The sequence below is a fragment of the Paroedura picta genome, chromosome 16 (genome assembly GCF_049243985.1).
Source record: "Paroedura picta isolate Pp20150507F chromosome 16, Ppicta_v3.0, whole genome shotgun sequence".
NCBI classification, from domain to species: domain Eukaryota; kingdom Metazoa; phylum Chordata; class Lepidosauria; order Squamata; family Gekkonidae; genus Paroedura; species Paroedura picta.
This window is the reverse complement of record NC_135384.1, coordinates 18,200,849-18,221,186: the sequence shown is the minus strand read 5'-3', so window position 1 is coordinate 18,221,186 and position 20,338 is coordinate 18,200,849. Positions and strand designations below refer to the sequence as shown.

Sequence of the window (20,338 nt, the reverse complement as noted above, 5' to 3'; positions counted from 1 at the left end):
AACTAAGATCATGGCATCTGTCCCTCTCAATTCTTGGCAAATAGATGGGGAAGAAATGGAGGTCATGACAGATTTTTATTCCCTGGGCTCCAAGATCATTGCAGATGGGGACTGCAGCAAAGAAATTAAAAGATGATTGCTCCTGGGGAGGAAAGCTATGGCAAATCTAGACAGCATCCTAAAAAGTAGAGACATCACCCTGCCAACAAAAGTGCATTTTAGTCAAGGCTATGGTTTTCCCAGTTGCAATGTATGGCTTGTTCAGAGTTTGGCAGGTGGGGGTTCCTGCTAGTGGGTGATTTGAGAAGGGGAGGACAGTATCTCATGATGTCATCTGGAAATAGCTGGTATCCCAGCTCTAATTTCTTCTCAAGCTTTTAACAAGGTGAAACCGCCTTTGTGAAAACCGGAACCAAGAAAGACTCCCACAGCAAGGACATAAGAAATAGCTCAGCTTTTATTTACACAAACAAAACATGATGAATTTTTACAGATGATTCTAATTGTTTAGTTTCTCAATAGCTGGGGGTGATATTGTCCACATGCATGGTGGTTCCCCCTTTGCTTTGAGTTCTCCATTATCACCAGCCCTAGATCTATAAGGTCCTATTAGCTCTGCTGTGCCAAATAAATATTCTTCACATCAGGTAGATACACAGGCAGGACAAACAGGACTTAAGCACACACACTACTCCATGTTCCCTCTGCATCATGCAGATGTGTGCAATGTATCTGTTGGAGATCCCAGGATCATTGGTTGTAGCTGGAGTGATGCAGGCAGAAGTTCTACTGAATCGAACAGGTGAGAAACAGTCCATTGCTCCATTATACTAATTCTGAACAATCCAAAACTTCATATTGTCTGTCAATCTTAGAGACAGATATCTATTTCTTTACTGTATTTCTATTCCATTTTACCAGCTGTGTGTTAGTTTTTGATTGGTGCAAACCAATTTAGGATATCCATTCCAACAGAAATGCTAGCAAGGTCTTGGTCCAGGCACAATAGAGGAGTTTCTGGCTGCTGCCCTCTTCTCCCTCTGGACTTGCTGGCGCAAAATGGTAGCTTGGAAGAGGGGTCTCTCTGCTGGAACTGGAGCCAGGCATGATGGGGGAAGTGCCTGATTGCTGCCCTCTTCTCCTTCTGGCCTTACAATGGCACTAAAATTATATGTCCCCAGTTCTATCTATGCTTGGAAATCTTGGAACACAGTTCACAATAGCAGTTCACTTGACTAGATGGTTCAGACCTTGGAATCCTAGATAGTTATATTTCATTAGGCATGAACTATCTTGCACACTTCCCACCCACATCAGGTCAGATTCTTGCACACTTGAGACATTAGAAGAAGAAGAAGAGTTGGTTCTTATATGCCGCTTTTCCCTACCCGAAGGAGGCTCAAAGCGGCTTACATTCACCTTCCCTTTCCTCTCCCCACAACAGACACCCTGTGGGGTGGGTGAGGCTGAGAGAGCCCTGATATCACTGCCCGGTCAGAACAGCTTTATCAGTGCTGTGGTGAGCCCAAGGTCACCCAGCTGGCTGCATATGGGGGAGTGCAGAATCGAACTCGGCATGCCAGATTAGAAGTCCACACTCCTAACCACTACACCAAACTGGCTCTCTCATTAGAGAAAACGCAGATGTAACCACCCTAATTCATGACAGCAGCAGGAAGATGGGAAAGATGTTTTTAGCTAGAAATCCATGCACATTTCATACTTTGTAGTTGTAAATCTGGCAATTAGTTTTCTTACAAGTTTCACAGTTTTAGATGTACCATTTACCTTCTCAATTTAGATTTTATTTTTCCATTTCTCCCTTGCCCCTCCCAGCATGCCAGCTTGAGACGGCATCCAACTGTATTACATAAAAACATACAATTTAAAATATCACTGTAAAAACAATTAAGTCAGCTGTGTACACAAACCTCAGAACATCTTGGAAGCCGAGGTGGTGTTAACGAAAGCCCCCTTGATGTCCATTGGCCCCAACCAAAAGCCTTACATTTTCTGATCTCTAAACATCTTTTTCTGTCTTGCACACGAACCCTTCCCCCAGACACACAGTGTTTCCCCACTGTACAAACTCGTATCAGATAAATGTCTTTATACCTTCCATGCATTCCCGACATGCATGCTAAGTCACTGACATCAATGTCATATGTTCACATTTGTGCCCCTCACAGCTGCTGTGTCTTCTGTGCAATTACTTGGGAGTGGAGGGATTGTATGTCTTCCAGGACTGTTGATCCTGTTGTGGATCATCAGGTTGGTGTGGCTGTGTTAGTGCTGCTCCTGGAGGAAGAAAGAATAATAATATCTATGAGAGAAGCCGCAGACTGAAGGTGCTGAGAAGCAAAGGATTAAACATGACAAAAGATTTTGTGAACACAACACACTAACATTAGATTTGAGAAGAAAATGGAGTCCAACCTTAGCACACCTTCCTTCACACACGCTGTGAATGGGGCAAGGTAAGGTAAAGGTAAGACAAGTGTCTGGAAACACTGGATACAGGTTGGCAATAAACACAAAACACTAGATACATCTCTTGCTAGCTACAAATTAGAAAAGGGACCTGGAAAAGCCTGGAAACTGCCTGCAAGTCTAGATTGCAGGTTCAGTCATCAGTGTCCCTTTAAACTACATGTTATCAAGTCTTCATGGTCTCTCCCCTAGACTCTGTTGACCAAATGTGCTCTAGGAGTTCCAAGCATGTCTGGTCAGCAAGACCAGGGCAGACAGGGAACTTTTAATAGACAGTGTTGTGGAGCTTTTGACTTATGTACTTGAACACATATATAATAAAAATAAAAGCTGTACTTCCAACTCAATGCTCCCAAGCATCCTCTCATTCATCACTGCCCAGATTACTATTGCCTCTTTTTCTTCCACAGACCTCAGGACGGCATACATGGAGTTACTCCATCTGTATTATCATAGCCACCCTGAGAGGTAAGTTATGACGATGCAGATGTGGGATCTTTTGATTTTCTGGTTCCTTCCCTGGCTCTTCTTTCCCTTTGCTCTGGATAACTTTGCTTTATCCTTCTGATAGCAAATCACTCAATCCTGCCTGCTAATCATTATCTGACTAGGAATCTCTGGATGCTTCTGGGCTAGGATTCGACGGTCACCATACCTGTTGTAAGGTGGAGGAGGTGCATCATGCACACCTGAAGATTCCATTGCCTGCTCATAGGATGGAAGTCCGGGTGCAGTCTCTGGCTTTGGTGCCTCACTAAAACATGCTAAGGCCACTTCGGGGTAGATGTTCTCCTGAGTCCTGCTGGGGGAAATGAAGAGCAGTCAAGTACAATTAATCCTGCCAGAATTTGCTTGCATGGAAAGCCAGCTAAAGAAGTTTGGAAATGGCAGCTTCCAAACAGGTTTTCACCTGCTGCTTGGAAAGCATATTTGAACACAAAGGGACAATCGATGCTTTCAGCCCCAGGGAGTCAGATCCTTTTGAGATTATACTCTTCAGAGCCAGAGTCCTCCAAGCCATGACTTCATGGTTTGTTCACCTGCGCACCTTAAACAGCTGTTCCCTAGGACTCAACAATCTTCTGCTATGGGGAACCAGAGTATATTTTATGGTTCCACAAAGCCTCATGGCACTTATGTACTCTTCCTAGTTTTCCCCAAGTCTGATTTGCTGTGATGTTTTGGGAAAGACCACCCCAAAATGGGGGTGGCCCTGTGAGGATGGAAAGTCTGGATCTGCCCAATTCCACTTACATCAGTGCCATTTTCACTGCCCGATCCACCATGGCAGCAAACCACCACCAACCTGACAATGGAGGGCTTTAAAAAAGCTGAGCACTAGCATATTGTTATAACTATTTGCATTGTCCAGGTGATCTGGATTCTCAGCTTTCATGTTTCAAATGTAAATTTCTAGCAGGAGAAGGAGGAGGAGGAGAAGAACAGATTTATTGGTGCTATGGCAAGACCAAGGTCACCCAGGTGGTTGCATGTGGGGGAACGGGAATTCAAACCTGGTTCACCAGATTAGAAGTCAGCACTCCTAACCACTACACCTACCTGGCTCCGAGCTGTAAGGGGGAAGACACAACTGAGCAATGAAAGTGGCTAGGCTGCAGGGGCGGTCAAACTGTGGCTCCCCAGATGCCCATGGACCACAGTTACCATGAGCCCCTGCCAGCATGGCTATGGGCTTCTGGATAACCACAGCTATTTATTTATTTATTTATTTGTTTGTTTGTTTGTTTATTTAGCAACTTTTTAGTTGCCTCTATCAGCATGCCGACTTGTGGTGACTTACATCATAATAAATATAATCAATACAACAAAAAGATAAAATCCCATATACCCCATTAAACTCCCCAACCTTACAAAACACAAGCAAACCAGAAACAGGCAGTGGGCAAAACAATAAAATGAGAGGGGAAGGAAACAAAAACAACCCAACCTGATATGGAGTTTAGAACCTAAAGAAGCTGAGAAAGCTGTTCCTTTATATAACACATATAAGCCAACATTCTTTGGATGACAAAAATATTCCAGGATTAGTGCAAGAATTACCAGATCTAAAATTACCCAAATGGTTCAATAATAACGGCTCCTCACTATACTCAGATGAAGGTTCCTGGCATGTCCACTAGATTGTTTTTAATATTTTTTATACATTTGAGCTCCCTAAATAAAATTCAAATGTAATATATCTTCTATATTATATAAAGGTGCAGCTTTCTCAACCTTTTGAGGTTCTCAGTGGGCAAAACAGTCCGTAATCAAGTTCTTCCTAGGCCTATCAGACCCCATGCTGCAATTAAAGTAACAAGGAGGATGGAATATCTGGCATGGAGATGTTATCCAAGGAAGGAAAAAGGGAGAGGGAAAATAAAAACGGGGGTGGGGGGGAGCTCTCAGCTCATCCAGGAGTTCATTCCACCAGGTAGGGGCCAGGACCAAAAGGGCCCTGGCCCTGGTTAGGGCTAGGTGCACTTTGAAAGGGCTGGAAATTGTCAGTTTGTTAGTACCTGTAGAGCGAAGCACCCTGCAAGGGGGCATAGGGGGGACAAGTGGTCTGACAGGTATGTAGGGTGAGACCATAGAAGGCCTTAAAGGTCAATACCAGAACCTTGAACTTTATCTAAGACACCACTGGTAACCAATGCAGCTGCCTAAGCACATGTGGGATGTAGGCCCTCCAAGGTGATCCTGTGAGGGCCTTTGCAATTGCATTTTGCACCAGTTGTAACTTCCAGGTCAAGCTCAAGGGCTGGCCCACATAGAGTGAGTTACAAAAGTCCTGGCTGGAGGTGACTATCACATGGATCACTGTATCCAGGTGTTCTGGGGCCAGATAGGGTGCTGCTATGCAATTACACAGTCTTGCAAAGAAAAAACATGTCGCTCTGCATCATGGTGGAACCTTGCTACCCCCGCTACCTCATGTGGATGGATGGGGGGAAATGGGCCAAATGCTCCCCTGTGTGGGGCTGGGAAGAATCGGGGCAACCGTTCCGAAGCCAGAAACCAGGTGGCAGTGTGGCGCAATGTCTCCTGTGCAGCAAGGGCCAGAGAGGATGAGTAAAACAGCATTTTTGAGGCAATCTAAACACTGCTCTGTAAAACAAATCTTAGTTTTACAAAATCCCCAAAGTTAAAATAAAGCATATCTTTGCACAACATCTAAACCTAAACTCAGCAGTTTTCATACTATTTATTTCCCAAAGAAGATGATGTACAATTTTCTAGACACGTACAGTCTACTGCATCTGATCTGGAATGTTCCTACCCCAACATATGCACAGAAATGGACAAAGTCATAACCTCTCCTTTACACTGAAATTTGTGGACTCTTCCTATTATTTTTTTGCTAAGTTGCCTATCATCTTGCTTTTGCTTCACTTATTTAAAAAGGTTGGGGACCGCTGAGTTAGGCCACTAAAATTATATTACTCATATCTTTATTTCTTCAAGGATAACATTAAAACTCTGCAACTGCTGCTCTGCTAAAAACCGTGTAAGATGTCTGCAAAAAGAAGTTCGGTTTCAAAGAAATGAAAAATTGCAGATGTGCACTGTCTCTCTAATGACAAATGGACTACTGAGTACTTCTTTGTTTTAAACAAGGATAAAGCAGTTTGCCTGATACTTGAAAATGTCTCAGTATTAAAGGAGTACAATATTAAAAGGCACTTTGAATCCTGTCACAAGAGCTACTCAATATATCAAGGAGAGGTACAAGTGAACAAGATAAACTCTCTTAAAAATCAATGTTTTTCCAGCAAAATAGTTTTAGAAAGCGTGTTGAAGTGAACATGTCTACTGTGAGGGCCAGCTATCATGTTGCTAAATGTACTGCTAAGAGTGGTAGACCATTCTCTGATGGTGAATTTGTTAAAAAAGTACATGGTTAAAGTAATAGTGGAAATGTGCCATGAGAAGATATCTTGCGTTAGTTGTGCCAATTTATCTGCATCTATAATCACCAGGCGTGTTGAAGAACTAGGAGAAGAGCTGCATATGTCACTGGTTGTCAAGGCAAAAAGTTTTTTTTTTCTTTGGCATTAGATGAGAGTCATGACATTATAGACACTGATCACCTACTAATTTTTATCAGGGGGATAGATTCTAACTTCAGAATTACAGAAGAATTGTGTGTACTGCAGAGTTTTAAAGGCTCCACAGCTGCAGAAAGCATATTCTTGAGGGTGTGTAAATCAGTAGAAAATCTTAGTCTGAGTTGGGATAAATTGAAAACCATTACATCTGATGGTGCAAGAAATATGGTGGGAAGTAAAACTGGTGTAGTTGCAAAAATCAATGAAGAGATTGAAATTAAATGGTACACTTCTGGTGCCATTTCACTGCATCATCCATCAGCAAGCCTTATAGTAAGATTCTTCAGTGGGAAAGCGTGATGCATATTGTTGAATCCAGCATTAATTACATCAGACATGGCCTTGCTCATCATCAATTTCAAATTTTTCTCTCAGAGATAGATGCAGAATATAGGAATGTATTGTACCATGCAGAAAGCCAGGTGGCTTGGCAGAGGCAAAGTCCTCAGGTATTTTTTCCAGACTTCATCATGACATTGATGTTTTTCTTAAGGAGAAAGGAAAAGGTCAAGAAGCACTTTTTGACCTTGAATGGATTTTTGATTTGGCTTTCTTAACGGCTATCACAGAGCATCTGAACACATTGAATCTAAGGTTACAGGGGAAAGGAAAGCTTGTGTTTGACATGTATTGAAAGCTTTTTGAAGCAAAACTAAACTTGTGAAGTAAGTTAGTGAAGATAACTTCAAACTTCTCATGCTGTAATGGACTAAAATTTGAGAAGGATGGGAATTTACAATTCAATGAACCGATTGCAGATTGAATTTCAGAACAGATTCACTAATTGCCCTAAGCTTGGAAAGAAATTAAGTATGTTTCAGAATCCATTTGATGTAGCACCAGAAGATGCAAGTAACTTTTTTTCAGATGGAGGTAATTGATCTGCAAGCCTGTGATCATCTTAGAGACATTTACAAAGAAAATAGTTTGTTAGCTGTGTACCTGATAAATTTAACAACTTAAAGAAATTTGCTGCAGGCATGTTCACAGTCTTTGGCACCACATACATCTGTGAACAACCCTTTTCCAAGATGAAAATTGTGAAATCAAAGTGTTTGAATGTTTACTTTTTATCTAAATCATTAGGTTGGTCATTTTGTTATATTTTGGTTTAAGATGTGGCCCTCTTTAGGCCCCATGTGGCCCCATGTGCCAAAAGGTTGGGGACCTTTGCTCTATTTTATTACACTTTTTCTACCTTGCATCTAAGCTACAAAGCATTGTCTTCCCTCACCACCAAGAAGGGGCTTTTGTTTATGTATTCTCTATGGTGGTGTTCCCCAACCACTGGGCCATGGCCCAGTACCGGGCTGTGGAGGCCTCAGTACCGGGCCACGGTGGGGGGGAGGGAGGCGCCGGCGCGCAAGCAGGCATGTCTCCCCCCTCCATGGTCCGCGCTCACTGCGCCAGGAGCGATTGCCACCTCCCAGCGCAACGAGCGCTGTGTTGGGGGTGGAGGCACCGGTACCAGCGTGTCGGTGGGCATTTGCGGGGGCCGGTGCAGACCTGCCGCACCTGCATGTTTGTGGGTGCTGGCGCCTCCCCCCGCAGCACAGGGGAGGGAGGCACGCCTGCTGGTTTGCGGGTGCCGGTGTGCCGGTGCCCGCACCTCCTTCTCCCCTCCCAGTCCCCGGGCCTCCCTCCCCCCCCCGGGCCCCAGCCCGAAAAAGGTTGGGGATCACTGTTATGGTATCCCATGCTCAAGAGAGTTCGTTGTGCAATGGCCTGGTCAGCACCTGCAGCAGAGGTATTGAAGTACTGAGGTGGTAGAATGGACAGCACCACCACTTCAGACTGCAGGTTAACGTTTGTTAAAACCTGGCATGGTCCAGGAGTGGTGGTCAACAAATATAATAATAAATAAAATTTAAAAATTAAATTTAAAAATCCATCTGCTTCAAAATAGAAACTCTTCTTCCAATGACATAGCTGGTGAAGGGCTAGGTTATTACCCCACTCTATCCAGTATATTCATTTTCCGTATTTGGGGAGGGGAGTTTTATCATACAACACAGCAATCAAATGAGGTATTCCCCGCTGCAGTCTCAGTGTGCAAAATGAGGTGAAGTAAACTGAGGGAACAGAATGGACTGTACCACTTCAGATCACAAAAGGTCCCTTACAAAAAAAGAAATTAAATAGAATATGACACAGAGAACTATTTAATTCCCCATCTTTGCATGCTGCACTGGTTTTCTTGTTACAGGGAGTTTATAAACACGGGAGAACATTCCAAAACTTGATCATGTGGCCAGGAGCCTGAAGGGGTCGTGAAAACCATTCTACCACCTCTTTATGTGAAGACTGGACCTCATTTTGTTGCCTGTGCCACACTAAGGCAAGAGTCATAGCACCCTGTCAGGTGCATCATGGGTATATTTGGGGGCCACTGCTGTTCACTTGTTAATATGCTTATAAAGCTGCCTAAATTCTACACTAAAAGGCAGTGATTTACAACCTTAAAGGGGAAAAATACATTGCCATAATGGAGGATCCAGAAAAAGGGTAAGTGAGCATGGAATTCTTCTACACCTGGGGAGGCAAATTTTGGTGCAGAAGTAATAGCATTATTCAAAATGTTTAAAAAGTCAATGCTTGGATTTCACCTTCCCTTTGTGCTTTATACACACATTCCAGACAGCACTTCCCAGGGATCATCCCCCCCTCACCTGGACTGGCTCCTCCGCTTCAATCGGTATTTGAGGCAATACATTGCCACAATGGCAAACATGACTGTAGAGACTAATGCTGCAATGAGACCTGCCACCAAACCAGCCACATCGACACCTGGCTGTCCTGTGGAGGGATTGAGAAAGAGTAAATATTTAGAAGAAGATTAGTTGGTTTTTACACCCTGCTTTTCAATACCCAAAGGAGTCCCAAAGTGGCTTACAATTGCCTTCCCTTCCTTTCCCCACAACAGACACCCTGTGAGGGAGGTGGGGCTGAAAGAGCTCTGATCGAACTGCTCTGTGAGGACAGCTCTAACAGGACTGAGATTATCCCAAGGTCACCCAGCTGTCTGCATGTGAAGGAGTGGGGAATCAAACCAAGTTGTTCAGATTAGAGGCTGTCACTCTTAACCACTGCAACACACTGGCTCTTTGTTGTTTATTATAGGGTTTTCAGTTGCCACTGACCCGAAGGGTAAAAATAACATAAGGTAAAAAACAACAATAGCAAATATAAAATACGAACATTAAAATATTAAAGTATGTGCTCTGATTGTAAGCCGTGACTTCTTCAGGTTAGTAAAAAGTTCTAGCTCTTCATGTATGTGTTATCATAGAATCATAGAGTTGGAAGGGGCCATACAGGCCATCTAGTCCAAACCCCTGCTCAACGCAGGATCAGCCCTAAGCATCCTAAAGCATCCAAGAAAAGTGTGTATCCAACCTTTGCTTGAAGACTGCCAGTGAGGGGGAGCTCACCACCTCCTTAGGCAGCCTATTCCACTGCTGAACTACTCTGACTGTGAAAAACTTTTTCCTGATATCTAGCCTATATCGTTGTACTTGAAGTTTAAACCCATTACTGCGTGTCCTCTCCTCTGCAGCCAATGGGAACAGCATCCTGCCCTCCTCCAAATGACAACCTTTCAAATACTATCATGTCCCCACTTCCGGCTAAGATGTCGTTCTGAGAGGGTTGCAGGGCATCTGCTCTGCTATCTCTGAAGCCTGACAGGGGTCAATCGCGCAAGCAATTGGCAGAAAAGAGGAGGGGTATGCAAACCCCACCTCACCTTTCTACCCAGGAGGTTCTTGGGGCCGTCTCCAATCCTTTAGGGAGTATATCTCCCTATATTATAGGCTGTCAGCGTTTCAGGTCCAGAGGACGACTGCCATATTCTATCTCAGACTTTCTTTTCTCTCTTTAATCTTAAAGCATCTGCTTTAACCCTACACGACGATTTACTGCAAATGAACGTTGTGAACTGAGGGGAGGACATCAGCTGAGTTCCAAAACATCATTTACTGTAAGTATCTCTCGTTTTTTTTTTCTCCGTCTCTCTTCCTGTATCAAAGCCCTTTGTTCCCCCGCTCCTTTTACTCTGCTCTGCCCGAAGCCACCTCGTTATGAGGCAGGCTAATTCTCCTAACTAAGCAGAAGAAGAACTCAAATCAACTCAAATTAATTGGCAAAAGCTCTTACTGCAATTGTTTTGGTTTTCGGAGATAAGAGATAAGAGCTGTGAATGGAAAGATCTCACGAGAACTCTGTTCCAGTACGAGAATATCTGCCTTACTGACTTCAATACGTCACATGCCTGTGCCAGAACGTTAGAGCAGTGGTCCCCAACCTTTATTAGGCTGGGGACCGGCAGGGCATCAGGCCACGCCTGCGTGGGCCACGCCCACGCTTCTGGCCACGCCCGCGGGCCGCACCCGCACATCGAGCCGCGCCCGGCCGCACCCGCGAGCCGCACCCGCGGATCGGGCCGCGCCCGGAAGCCGCGCCCGCGGATCGGGCTGCACCCGCGAACCACACCCGCGGATCGGCCACTTGTAAAATTGTTTGATGTTGGCTGTTGTTTTTTAAGTCAACAACATGTCTATGTTAAAAAGATTGGCTCATCTAATAGAGAAACAAACCCAAGATTTCAAAGCATTTACAGAAGGATTGGTCAAAAATATCTTCAAGGAGATCCAAGATGGCAAGGAAGAAGTCTCCAACAGGAATGATGGATCAATAACAGTGGCTGATGACAGCTCTAAACAAGGTGGAAAACCAACAGTAGAAGAGAAATCTGAAATTCTGGAGACGGAAAAGGGGATGTCGGAGTTCTGCAGCCCATATAAGGACACCCTTTTTAAAAAGACATACAGCCATCTCAAAGCAACAGTGTACAAAAATCAATCAAAAGATATATGGATCTGTAGTGAAAATAACCGATTTAAAGGAGCTCTTTGGGGAAAAAATTGTATTGATACTGGAGTCCAGGAGGTGCAACGGCCTCAAGATTTATCGATGCATATTCTGCGGGAAAGAGTACAACTGCACTTTCTCCAAAGGCCAATGGGACAGAATATAAGTCTACGGGAACGACAAGATGTAGCAAGCCTTGAGATAAGACCCCCTTAGAAGACCGAAAGCTCATATTGTTCTATGTTTAATGTTAAGCATTTAATCTAAACCTGGAAACTTACTATTCTCTGTATTAATAACATATACTGTATTCTGTATTTCTATTTTTATGAAAAAGGGGAAGCAGTGTTTTTTTCTCTCTTGTTTCTTTTCTTTTGTAGGCATATAGGCAATATAATTGTTAGTGTTGGAAATATAAAGCGGGGTTTTCCCCCATTATTTTTTATTTTTTCTTTATTAGTGTATTGTTATAGGGCCAAAGATCACACTGATCTGTAGAAAACGTTGAATGTTAAGCTCTCAACTTAAATCTGAAAATATACCTGTCAGGATGGCTCTTAGAATGGGTCAAGTATAAATTGTTTTGTAGATGTATCTATATTAAGGATAAGGAGAAGCTATGAAATCCTCTTGTAATTTTTTTTGTACATCTTTAAGGCAAAGCCCTACTTTCTTTTCCCTTCATTAGAGTATTGATACAGAGCCAAAACTCATACTGTTCTACAAGAAATGTTTAATGTTAAGCATCTAACTTAAACCTAGAAATATCTGTCAGGATAGCTCTTAGATTGTATCAAGCAGTTAATGTGAGGTCTACGATCTCACAAGTATGTTGATTATTAACAACTTCTCTTTTGTATATCTAAATAGGCCTTTTTTAAATGTAGTGTTAATGTAGATGGCTCTTAGACTCAGTTTTGGGCAAAAGTTTATATCATTGTGTAGTTAATGTGGGGTCGTACATTTTCAAATGATGATTATATTTTATATTTTACTGTTCTTTGTATTAATAACTCATATTGCATTCTATATTTCTATCTTTATGAAAATAAAAAAAAAACTTGTAACATCCGGAAGAAAAAAAAATATTATGTCCCCTCTCAACCTCCTTTTCTCCAGGCTGAACATTCCCAAGTCCCTCAACCTATCTTCATAGGGCTTGGTCCCTTGGCCCCAGATCATCCTCGTCGCTCTCCTCTGTACCCTTGAGGCCTCCAGAACTGCACACAGTACTCCAGGTGTGGTCTGACCAGTGCCATATACAATGGGACTATGACATCTTGTGATTTTGATGTGATGCCCCTGTTGATACAGCCCAAAATGGCATTCGCCTTTTTTACCTCTGCATCACACTGCCTGCTCATGTTTAGTTTACAATCCACAAGTACGTCAAGGTCTCGTTCACACACAGTGTTACCTAGAAGCGTATCCCCCATCCAGTAGGCATGCTTTTCATTTTTCTGACCCAGATGCAGAACTTTACACTTATCTTTATTAAATTGCATCTTGTTTGCTCATTTTTCCATTGTGTTCAGATCTCGTTGAACTCTGTCTCTATCTTCCAGAGTATTTGCTAGTCCTCCCAATTTGGTGTCATCTGCAAACTTGATGAGTAGTCCTTCCACCCCCTCATCTAGATCATTAATAAATAAGTTAAAAAGTATCGGACCGAGCACCGAGCCCTGAGGTACCCCGCTACTCACCTCTCTCCAGTCTGATGAAACACCATTGACAACAACTCTTTGAGTGCGGTTCTCTAACCAATTCCCTATCCACCTAACGATCTGAAAATCCAGATTGCAGTCCTTCAATTTATCCATCAGAACATCATGGGGAACCTTATCAAAAGCTTTACTAAAATCCAAGTAAACGACATCAACTGAATTTCCCCGATCCAGCAATCATGTTACTTGGTCAAAAAAGGAAATCAGGTTGGTCTGACAGGACCTGTTGGAGACAAATCCATGCTGACTTCCTTGGATCACCAAATTGTCCTCCAGATGTTTGCAGATCGCTCCCTTTAATATCTGCTCCATTATCTTCCCCACAACAGAGGTCAGACTCACTGGTCTGTAGTTTCCCGGGTCATCCTTCCTCCCTTTTTTGAAGATCGGAATAACGTTTGCTCTCTTCCAGTCCTCCGGGACATCTCCAGTCCTTAAAGAGGTTCCGAAGATGATGGACAAGGGCTGTGCAAGTTCTCTGGAAAGTTCTTTGAGTGCTCTCGGGTGCATTTCATCCGGCCCAGGGGATTTGAACTCATCCAGTGCAGCTAAATACCTCTCAACAACCTCTCTATCCATGTCAATCTGCCACCTAGACACTATCTCTTAGCTACTCACCGGACCACTATTAAAACAGCCCAAAGTGCCAACCCAAATAATCTAGTCTTGCATGCCCTGTAGAAACTAAGCAAGCAACAAGGCATGGGTTTCATCTGAGACAGTTGCTTCTGCTGGCCTCTGCAAAATGTTCCAACAGGAACTTCTGCTTAGGTGCCTTGGAAGGGATGGTGCTCAGTGAATGAGATCTTGGGATACTTGTGGATTGTAAGCTAAACATGAGCAGGCAGTATGATGCAGCGGTGAAAAAGGCAAATGCCATTTTGGGCTGTATCAACAGGGGCATCACATCAAAATCACAAGATGTGATTCTGTGTGCAGTTCTGGAGGCCTCACTTCAAGAAGGACGTAGATAAAATTGAAAGGGTACAGAGGAGAGCGACGAGGATGATCTGGGGCCAAGGGACCAAGCCCTATGAAGATAGGTTGAGGGACTTGGGAATGTTCAGCCTGGAGAAAAGGAGGTTGAGAGGGGATATGATAGTCCTCGAAGAGGAGGAGGAGGAGGAGGAGGCGGAGGAGGAGGAGGAGGAGGAGGAGGAGGAGAAGAAGAAGAAGAAGAAGAAGAAGAAGAAGAAGAAGAAGAAGAAGAAGAATTGGTTCTTATATGCCGTTCTTCCCTACCCGAAGGAGGCTCAAAGCAACTTACATTCGCCTTCCTCTCCTCACAACAGACACCCTGTGGGGTGGGTGAGGCTGAGAGAGCCCTGATATCACTGCTCAGTCAGAACAGCTTTATCAGTGCCGTGACGAGCCCAAGGTCACCCAGCTGGCTGCATGTGGGGGAGTGCAGAATCGAACCCGGCATACCAGATTAGAAGTCCACACTCCTAACCACTACACCAAACTGGCTCTCATTTGAAAGTATTTGAAAGGTTGTCACTTGGAGGAGGGCAAGATGCTGTTCCTGTTGGCTGCAGAAGAAAGGACATGCAGTAATGTGTTTAAATTACAAGTACAACAATATAGGCTAGATATCAGGAAAAATATTTAACAGAGTAGTTCAGCAGTGGAATAGGCTGCCTAAGGAGGTGGTGAGCTCCCCCTCACTGGCAGTCTTCAAGCAAAGGTTGGATACACACTTTTCTTGGATGCTTTAGGATGCTTTGGGCTGATCTTGTGTTGAGCAGGGGGTTGGACTAGATGGCCTGTGTGGCCCCTTCCAACTGTATGATTCGATGATTCAGTGGCTGTGCATTTGCTTAGCCTGCAGAAGGCTCCAGGAGGTATAAAACAGTTTAAAAAACAACCAGTTTAGACCACTTTATTATATTAAAATTGTTCTGCATTGAATATAGTCTGTTGAAAAACTACATTGCTATGCTCTCTGTATGAAACAACGCATAGCCCTGCCCCCTGCAGTTTTGCCAACTCTGCTTTGTTCTCTAATGCAGCCACTAATCTGCATAACTAAAGAACTTCTATGCATGGCTAATAAGTCTCAGGCAGGCAAGAGAGAAATAAATTGGTGAAAAGCATCTTTCAGAAACAACACTTAAAAGACGCTTAAAGCACCGAAGGGCAGTTCACCATGCAGAGCAAAATCAGTTTTGCGGAGTAAATTCACTCTTCTGTGCAGAGACCAGAAAAACAACGATGTATTTAGTGAGTTTCTTCAGGAATAAAGGGGGAGACATTCTGTGCATGCTTAAACGCCCCCTCACCCACATTATTACTCCTTGTGTTCCAACGCCAAAACCAGGCACTGAAAATAAGTTCTGGATCTAAAAACTAATGGGTCACAGCTCAAATGAAACCGTAGGAAGTCTTGATTATTATAAAGACTGGGGAAATTAAAAAGTTTATTGTCCCAAACAGGCTCTTTGCCAAAGGGTGTAAACTACATACTGAAATTGATTCACAGAAAGCACAGTGACTTTGATCAAAGAACGGCTAGTGAAAGTGAAATAGGGCCACCTTTAAAAAAAAAAAGGTCTAGAGAGAACAACCCTATTTCATATTGCAAAGAGTCCTCTGGTCAAGAATGGGATAGTTAATTGGATAGAAATGGTCAAGTGGGAAGCCGTGTTGGTCTGAAACAGAAGAACAAATTTTGAGTCCAGTAGCACCTTTCATAGAATCATAGAGTTGGAAGGGGTCACCAGGGTCATCTACACCAACCCCCTGCACTATGGTTGGGTGCTTTGGTGTTTGAAGTGGCCATTCACACCTGAAGCAGCCAACGCCACAGCGCGGGGGGGGGGGGGGAAGGGAGTTGTGGACAGCAGTGCATTTGCGAGTGCACACACATAAGTTCTGTGCTTGCATGTGTGTGCCCACCCATGCCTCCCCCACCCTGCACCATGGCGCTGGCTGCTCTGGGCACGAACGGCCGCTTTGGACACCGAAGTGCCCAACCCTACAGCCTGCACAATACTGGAACTTACAACTACCTGCCTACCACGGAGACCAATTTCATGCTCAAGTGATTCCCCCCCCCCCAAAAAAAAAAATCTCCAGAATTCAGCCTGGCCTGGAAGGAATTCACCTACCATCCCACAGTGGTGATCAGCAATTCCTTGGGTATGCAAGGAAGGGCCACATTGGCACATCCCTTTCTGCCTACCTACTCACAATCTGCCTAAGTTCATAAAATCAGCATTTTTGTTAGATGACTATCTAGCCTCTGTTTAAAAACTTCCAAAGAAGGAGAACTCACCACCTCCTGAGGAAGTCTGATCCACTGAGGAACCACTCTAACTATGGAACTTCTTCCGGATGTTTAGCTGAAAATTCCTTTGAATTAATTTCAACCCGTTGGTTCTGGTCTGACCCTCTGGGGCAACAGGAAACAATTCCGCTCCATCTTCTATATGATAGCCCTTCAAGTATTTGAAGATGGTTATCATGACTCCTCTTAGTTATCTTCTCTCCAGGCTAAATAGACCAAGCCCCCTCAAACTTTCCTCATATGACTTGGTCTCCAAACCCCTCACCATCTTTGTAGCCCTCCTCTGGACACACTCCAGTTTATCTACATCTTTCTTCAGTTGTGGTGCCCAAAACTGAACACAGTACTCCAAGTGAGGCCTTACCAGAGCAGAGTAAAGTGGCAACATCACCTCACGTGATCTGGATACTATAGTTCTTTTAATAAAACCTAAGATCCTCTTTGCCTTTTTAGCTACTGAGTCACACTGCTTATTCATGTTCAATGTATAGTCCACTAAGACCCCCAAATTCTTGTCATACGTACTACAGCCAAGACAACTCTAACCCATCCTATAATGCATATGATTTTTCCTACCCAAAGGAAGAAATTTACATTTATCACTCTTTAAATTCATTGTATTAATTTTAGTCCAGTTTTCTAGCCTGTCAAGATCATCTTTACAACTTCCGCACAAGGAATCTTTTGCGACACAGCCTCAGAATTTTGGCAGCGTATTCGGGCCCCTCAAATGACATAGCCAACCTCCCGAGGCTGTTTCACAATGTGGCCATTTTTAAAGTGCAATGTGGTAAATCTTGTGGCGCAGAGTGGTAAGGCAGCAGACATGCAGTCTGAAAGCTCTGCCCATGATGCTGGGAGTTCGATCCCAGCAGCCGGCTCAAGGTTGACTCAGCCTTCCATCCTTCCGAGGTTGGTAAAATGAGTACCCAGCTTGCTGGGGGGGTAAACGGTAGTGACTGGGGAAGGCACTGGCAAACCACCCCGTATTGAGTCTGCCATGAAAACGCTAGAGGGCGTCACCCCAAGGGTCAGACATGACTCGGTGCTTGCACAGGGGATACCTTTACCTTGACCTTTATCATGCGTCCCAGGGGTGAGCAAGTAGCCAGCAGCCAGGGATAAAAATATATGGAGGTGGGAACATGCTTGAGCACTGTCCCGCCCTCTCTGCTTGCTCATCATTTCCTGCCCTGCAGTAGTTCAACTGCCATCTTTATCTCCAGTCATCCTAAGTAAATGTTACTGTCGTGGCCAACTTGCTGCCTAAGCTGCCAAACCCCTGCCCCTTCCGCTCTTCTCCTCCCTGCACTGGTACGGCTGCCTGCCACTCAGCCTTCCCCACCTGCCTTGGCCCTTTTCTTCCACTAGCATTTCTGAAGCATGGAAGCCGCTGCTGCCGCCTCCTCCTCTTCCGCACGCACACACACGCTTCCCTGAGAGGCCTCACTGCTGTTGCTGCCACTGCTACCGCCACCTCCCTGCCTCCCCCCCACTCACACACACGCTTCCCCACGAGGTGTGTGCATATGGGGGGGGAGGTGGCGGAGGCGGAGGCGACAGCGAGGCCTTGCAGGGAGGCCTTGCATGTGCAGAGGGAGAGAGGTTGCGGCGGCAGCACCCACACTGCAGAAGTGCTCGTGGAGGAAGAGGGCCAAGGCAAGTGGGGAAGGCTGAGGGTGGGCAGATGGACCAGCATGGTGGGGGGTGAGAAGAAGAACAGAAGGGACGGCAAGACAGCCGCAGCAGTGGCAGTTACTTAGGACAAAGATGGCGGTTGAATTACTGCAGGTGTGGGAATCTGCCTCCCTCACCCTGCTGTACAGATTACAGGATACCTTTATTGGCATAATAATAATTTTTAAAAAAGAAGAAAAAATGGTAAGGTAAAGGTATCCCCTGTGCAAGCACCGAGTCATGTCTGACCCTTGGGATGACGCCCTCCAGCGTTTTCATGGCAGACTCAATACGGGGTGGTTTGCCAGTGCCTTCCCCAGTCATTACCGTTTACCCCCCAGCAAGCTGGGTACTCATTTTACCCACCTCGGAAGGATGGAAGGTTGAGTCAACCTTGAGCCGGCTGCTGGGATTGAACTCCCAGCCTCATGGGCAAAGCTTTCAGATGGCTGCCTTACCACTCTGCACCACAAGAGGCTCTTAGAAAAAATGGTAATGGTAGCCAAAATAGTACAATTAAGTGATCTGTACAATCTTTCAATAACATATAAATACTACACGATGGCCATATTGTGATGTGCGGTCTACAGTGGGCTCACAGAGGTTTGGTTTTAGCCGGTACAGGGTTCAGATATGAACAATTCACCCTTTGTATTGTTAACAATACCTTGGCTACTTCTCGGATAATCTCCAGATCACTTTCACCTAGGATTTTATGCAGTGTCCTTCTTGTCTACACTAATAGATTTCAGTTTTCTCCAATATTTAACTAGTGATTTTTGCAAGAAGAGAAATCTAGGGCACTCCATCAATAGGTAACATAAAGTATGCTGTTTTTGTGTGTGCTGTGTCTTGCATTGCCACGCATAGGTGTCAATTTAAAAAAAATTTGCTCTCAGGACACACAAACCTCCGATTGGTTGCCTCCACTGATTGACAGGCTGACTAAGGGCCATTCCACGTGCCATTAATGTAGCGTAATGCTTACCTTTTGAAGACACTACTTTTTTGCCATTTCGCATGATGTCACCCCCATCCCAAGTCATGGCAGCAAATGTCTCGCTACATCCACCATTTTATAGTGGTAGTTGGAGAATTGCATAAAGTGGATTCCCCAACCTGTATAGCACGAGCTACAGGAGAGCAACCAGCAAGCTACCAGCTAAAGAAATGTATGTAGGCGAAGAAGCACTATCTATGCCTCCAGTGTCCTGCCCTCGCATCTGCCTCCCTCTCACTTCTCTCAGGGACCAGAATTGGGTTTTTTTAAGCGAATTGCCTGGAGCAACGAATAGGTGCACAAGCGTGCAGGCAAAGCCAAAAAATAAATTTCTCCCAAAGTTGTCACACAAAGCATGCCTCTCTAAAGTCCCCCACCACAAATAAAATCAGGAACTAGATTATTTTTCTTAAGTTTCAGGACTTGTGATTCCATAACATTCAAAAAGCACCATGCATCTACGATTAGAAGCATAGGCATTTCAATGGAGAAGGTTTGAATTAAAAAAAAATAGTGGCCATTGTGGGCCCTTTAAAATGTTGAGAAAGGGAATTGGTTGCCAATTGGTTATTGACATGCGGAAGAGAGTCACGTATAAAGCATATTGCTTCCACCATTTCAAGCAGGTATGTGGAGTGTAAGAAGTGCAAAAAGTCTGCAGACAAAAGTAAGACAGGAAGAAGGTGAGGAATAGCCGGGGGGCATGATGATTTTTAGTGCTACGCCATTATGCTGGCGTAATGCTATTTTTTTAGATGTGCAGAAATGCCCTAAAAGAGCACGTTGCTCTCACTGGTGCCTTTTTCACTGACAATGAGGAGCGGGGAAAGGTGAGACACCGCAGCAGAATGCGGAGGGGAGAAATGGCTGAATTTACTGTCATGCAATTGCGGGTAGGAGACATCATGCGATTTTGCCTCATATGTGGAAGTGGTACTTGTATTCTGATTCTGTCTTTTGGTGTCTCTGCTACCCTTCCCAGTTAAGTATTATCTGCAAATTTAATAAATACCCCCTCTATTGCTTCATCCAAATCAGCTATACATATGTTGAACAACACAGGGCCCAGGACAGATCCCTGAGGCACTCCACGCGTCACTCCTCTCCAAGAAGATGATGAATCATTTACAAGCACCCTTTGTGAACTGTCAAACAGTTCTCAATCCACCTAATAGTAATA

The 20,338-nt window shown here is 44.4% G+C and overlaps 1 protein-coding gene across 3 annotated transcripts in view; it reads right to left on the bottom strand.

Moving 5' to 3' along the window:
• Window positions 1-439: 439 nt before the first annotated feature.
• The window catches only part of PRRG2 (proline rich and Gla domain 2), a 42,594-nt gene continuing 22,695 nt past the window's right edge, over window positions 440-20,338 (bottom strand). For all 3 annotated transcript variants that reach the window (XM_077315911.1, XM_077315910.1, XM_077315912.1), the window contains exons 5-7: window positions 9,269-9,395; window positions 3,146-3,292; window positions 440-2,298 (exon numbers count right to left, since the gene is read on the bottom strand). In XM_077315911.1, coding sequence (XP_077172026.1) covers window positions 2,268-2,298; window positions 3,146-3,292; window positions 9,269-9,395 — 305 coding nt within the window. In that variant the 3' untranslated portion in view covers window positions 440-2,267. The remainder of the gene's footprint in view (window positions 2,299-3,145; window positions 3,293-9,268; window positions 9,396-20,338) is intronic.